Here is a 3,139-nt window from a genome sequence, read left to right as displayed (position 1 = left end):
TCTCAGACCCATAGGTGGATCTGGATAAGACCTTTGAGGCCACATGGTCCAACCTGGTTCCCATCCCCCTGCTCCCAAGTCCCATTGTACAGAGAAGGGCGCTGAGGCCCAGAAGGAAGCAGGGAGCACCTCTTCCCTCCCACCAAGGTCACACAGCAAATCAGAGCTGAGTCCAGAATGCAGGCCAGCCCTGGCCTGGCCACACGGCAGCCTACTATTCATGAGACACGGTGAGGTCCTGGTCAGCCCGGGCAGTGCCGGAAGACGAGGTCACGGTGCTCTGGCTTGGGAAGTAGAGAACGACAAACCAGCAGAAGATGAAGACACCTGTCAGGGAGGAGAGGGCCTCAGTGAGCCTGGGGTGGGGCCTGGGCTGGCGGCCACTCAGAGGAGAAATCGCTCCACTGTAAAAGTTCAAGAATGTATAGAAAAATCAGACAAAAAAATGAAACCTACCCCTGAAAAAGAACCAAACAGATAACTTGAGAATGAAAACCAGAGTCCTCGAAATAAAATCTATACACCCAGCTATCTCATAAAAGAAAGACCGAAATGAAGGAATTTTCAGACATGCAAAACAACTACACTGCCCCTCTTATAGAGGATTATTCCAGGATGTGCTTCAGCGAGAAGAAAAGGGAAGATGTGAGGTATGAAAATTGTAGTAAGTACAGAGATTGATAGAAAAGTAAAAATCTTTGTGTTTCTTTAAAAGAAATGTAGAACTAAAACCCTACATGACAATAAAAAATATTTAGAAGAGTTCAAGGGCAGTTAAAGGGGGCTGAGGGCTCTGTTTGGGAAGAAGAGAGAAATACCGAGTTACACTCAGTTGAAATAACTCGGTGCGGTGAAGTGTTCAGACTTAACTATGATGGGTAACCTCAGAAAGAATAATGACGTAATCCGCAGTTTCAAGGTGCATCCCTCTCCAAGCCGTAACCCCTGGGAATTTTCAGAGGTGGACTCATAATTCTTCATCTGGGGACAGTCTCCGGTGACCTAATAATAATGACTTCTGTTGTTAACATAGTTCCCACATATTGAAGGCCTCCTGTATTACACACACACATTATCTCAGTTATTCATCATGAAATCTGGCGAGAAAAGTACTGGAATTATCCCAGCTGTACAGGTGACTGGATCAGAGGAGCTGAGTGACTTGCTGGGGTGGTGAGTGGAGGTGGGAATTTGAACGCCGGTCTGCTTGTCCCCAAGTGCTGCCAACCGTGGTGCCATGTAGTCTTGTGAGGCACTGGGAGCCAGCCCTGTTCTTGTGGGCTTGCACCTGCTGGATCTAGGACCCCTCGGCTCCTAGTAACTCCTCGTCCTTCCTCTCTTAGCTGCTTGCCTCACAGTCAGGCTGTGGTGCTTCATTAAGTTGAGTGTATGAAACAGGGGTACGAGGAACAAAGAGGACAGGTGCGGGCGGGGAAACCGTGTCCCACATGCACCCTGGGCGCCTGCCCCTTTGCTGGGTATCAGAGAAAGAACCCCACGGGAGCAGGGAGCAGACGTAGCAAGCATTTCCTCCACTAACCATCTGCTTCCTGCCTTCACAGCCCCTTAGAGAGTCTGTTCGTGTCACGTGGCCTTCACGTCACATGATCTCGCCCTCCTGGTCACAGATGATTGGACCAGAGATGGACACCTGACCCAAGATGGCCCAGTCAGATCCCTGACTCTCCTAAGAACATGGAAGAGACTGAAGCAGACCATGGTCACTAGACTTAGAAGGTCACACAGGGATGACGGGGGCCATGCTGGGCAGCCAGCTGGGGGCCATGGGTAGGAATGGGCCAGTGGAGAGAAGACTGAAGCAGCTTCCACAGAGACAAGGTGAGAGACTCCGTGTGACTCCAGAGAAGAAGATGGGGAAAGTATCTGCTTTGGTTTTGGTGGCTTTTCCTGACCCTGCTACCAGCTCCCATGAGGTCAGCCAGCCTTCCTGCCCTGGGGTCCTTGGGAGAGCCTTGGATATTTAAGATCACTACCCTTGATTTGAGCGAGCCTGAGTAGAATCTTGTTTCTTGCCATCTACCCCCTCCCCGCAAAGCCCCCCAACACCCCCTGGTGCAGGCGAGGCAGCTCGTCACCTCCCTGTCCCAGGAGCCTCACCTTGCAGAGAGGTGAACAGTGCAAAGACGTAGGTGGTGGACAGGCCTAGGGGCGTGAGGATGGCCAGCCCCCAGGCCACGCCCACCAGGCTCGAGAGGCCCAGCAGGGTGAGGACCCCCTTCCAGTGCTGCCGCTTCTCCTTGCCCGCCGTGGCACTCGACAGGGTGAAGATCTTCAAGGCCACCAGGACCAGGACCACGGCGCTGAAGAGGAAGGTGATGAGGAAATAGCCGTGGACAGTGACGTAGAGCGCAGAGATGGCAGTTTTCTCACAGAACCAGCACCTGGAGGAGGCGGATGGCCATTAGGACCACAGGAAGTCTCCTGAGAGCAAGCCCTGGGCTGTCTCCCTGCCTGATCTTCTCTGACCAAAAAGATGCCTTCTCCCATCTCCACCCATCCATTCCCCACTCTCCCGGGGGAGGGGCTGTCACAAGGCTCCAGGCTGCTGTCTCTTTAGACCTGTGAGTGTAAAAGGCCAGTTCTGTCCCAAAGACATGTTTCGTTCACCCCACATTATGTTGTAAGAAAAAAAAAAAAAAGGATTAATGACCACCTTTTAAAAGTGAAATGTTTGGCATAAACATCCAAATTTTTTTTTTTTTTTTGGCCATGCCACACAGCGTGTGGGATCTTAATTCCCTGAACAGGGATTGAATCCAGGCCCTGGCAGTGAAAGCACCAAGTCCTAACCACTGGACCGCCAAAGAATTCCTTACACATCCAGATTTCTGCTTCTCTTATAAAACCATACAGCTGGCAGCTCTGTGGATGCCCTCCCGAGGGACAGTAGTCAGCTGCCCATTAGACTGGCATGTGATTGCCAGTCTGTCGCTGTGCCCACCCAGGCCGCTGCATGTACTTATGTTCCCTGCCTGGCCCCTGGGGCCCTGCATTTGAGGCCCCGGGGACAGGACCAAGGCCCCACCAGCTCTTCTTAGCACAGAACCATGGGCCTCAGGCAGGTACCCTGGGAAAGGCTCAGCTCAGCTCCCCTGTTCCCTCCACTGCAGGAGTGAAA

At 52.3% G+C, this 3,139-nt stretch overlaps 1 protein-coding gene across 1 annotated transcript in view; it reads right to left on the bottom strand.

Annotated features, from left to right (window-relative positions):
• Window positions 1-214: 214 nt before the first annotated feature.
• ADGRG3 (adhesion G protein-coupled receptor G3) overlaps window positions 215-3,139 on the bottom strand; it is a 27,578-nt gene continuing 24,653 nt past the window's right edge. Inside the window, exons 14-15 of the mRNA XM_007468327.1 lie at window positions 2,119-2,402; window positions 215-327 (exon numbers count right to left, since the gene is read on the bottom strand). Coding sequence (XP_007468389.1) covers window positions 215-327; window positions 2,119-2,402 — 397 coding nt within the window. The remainder of the gene's footprint in view (window positions 328-2,118; window positions 2,403-3,139) is intronic.

The sequence above is a fragment of the Lipotes vexillifer genome, unplaced genomic scaffold, assembly GCF_000442215.2.
Source record: "Lipotes vexillifer unplaced genomic scaffold, Lipotes_vexillifer_v1.1 scaffold1347, whole genome shotgun sequence".
Taxonomy (NCBI): Eukaryota; Metazoa; Chordata; class Mammalia; order Artiodactyla; family Lipotidae; genus Lipotes; species Lipotes vexillifer.
Note: the sequence above shows the minus strand (reverse complement) of the source record. Positions and strands in the feature narration are given on the sequence as shown.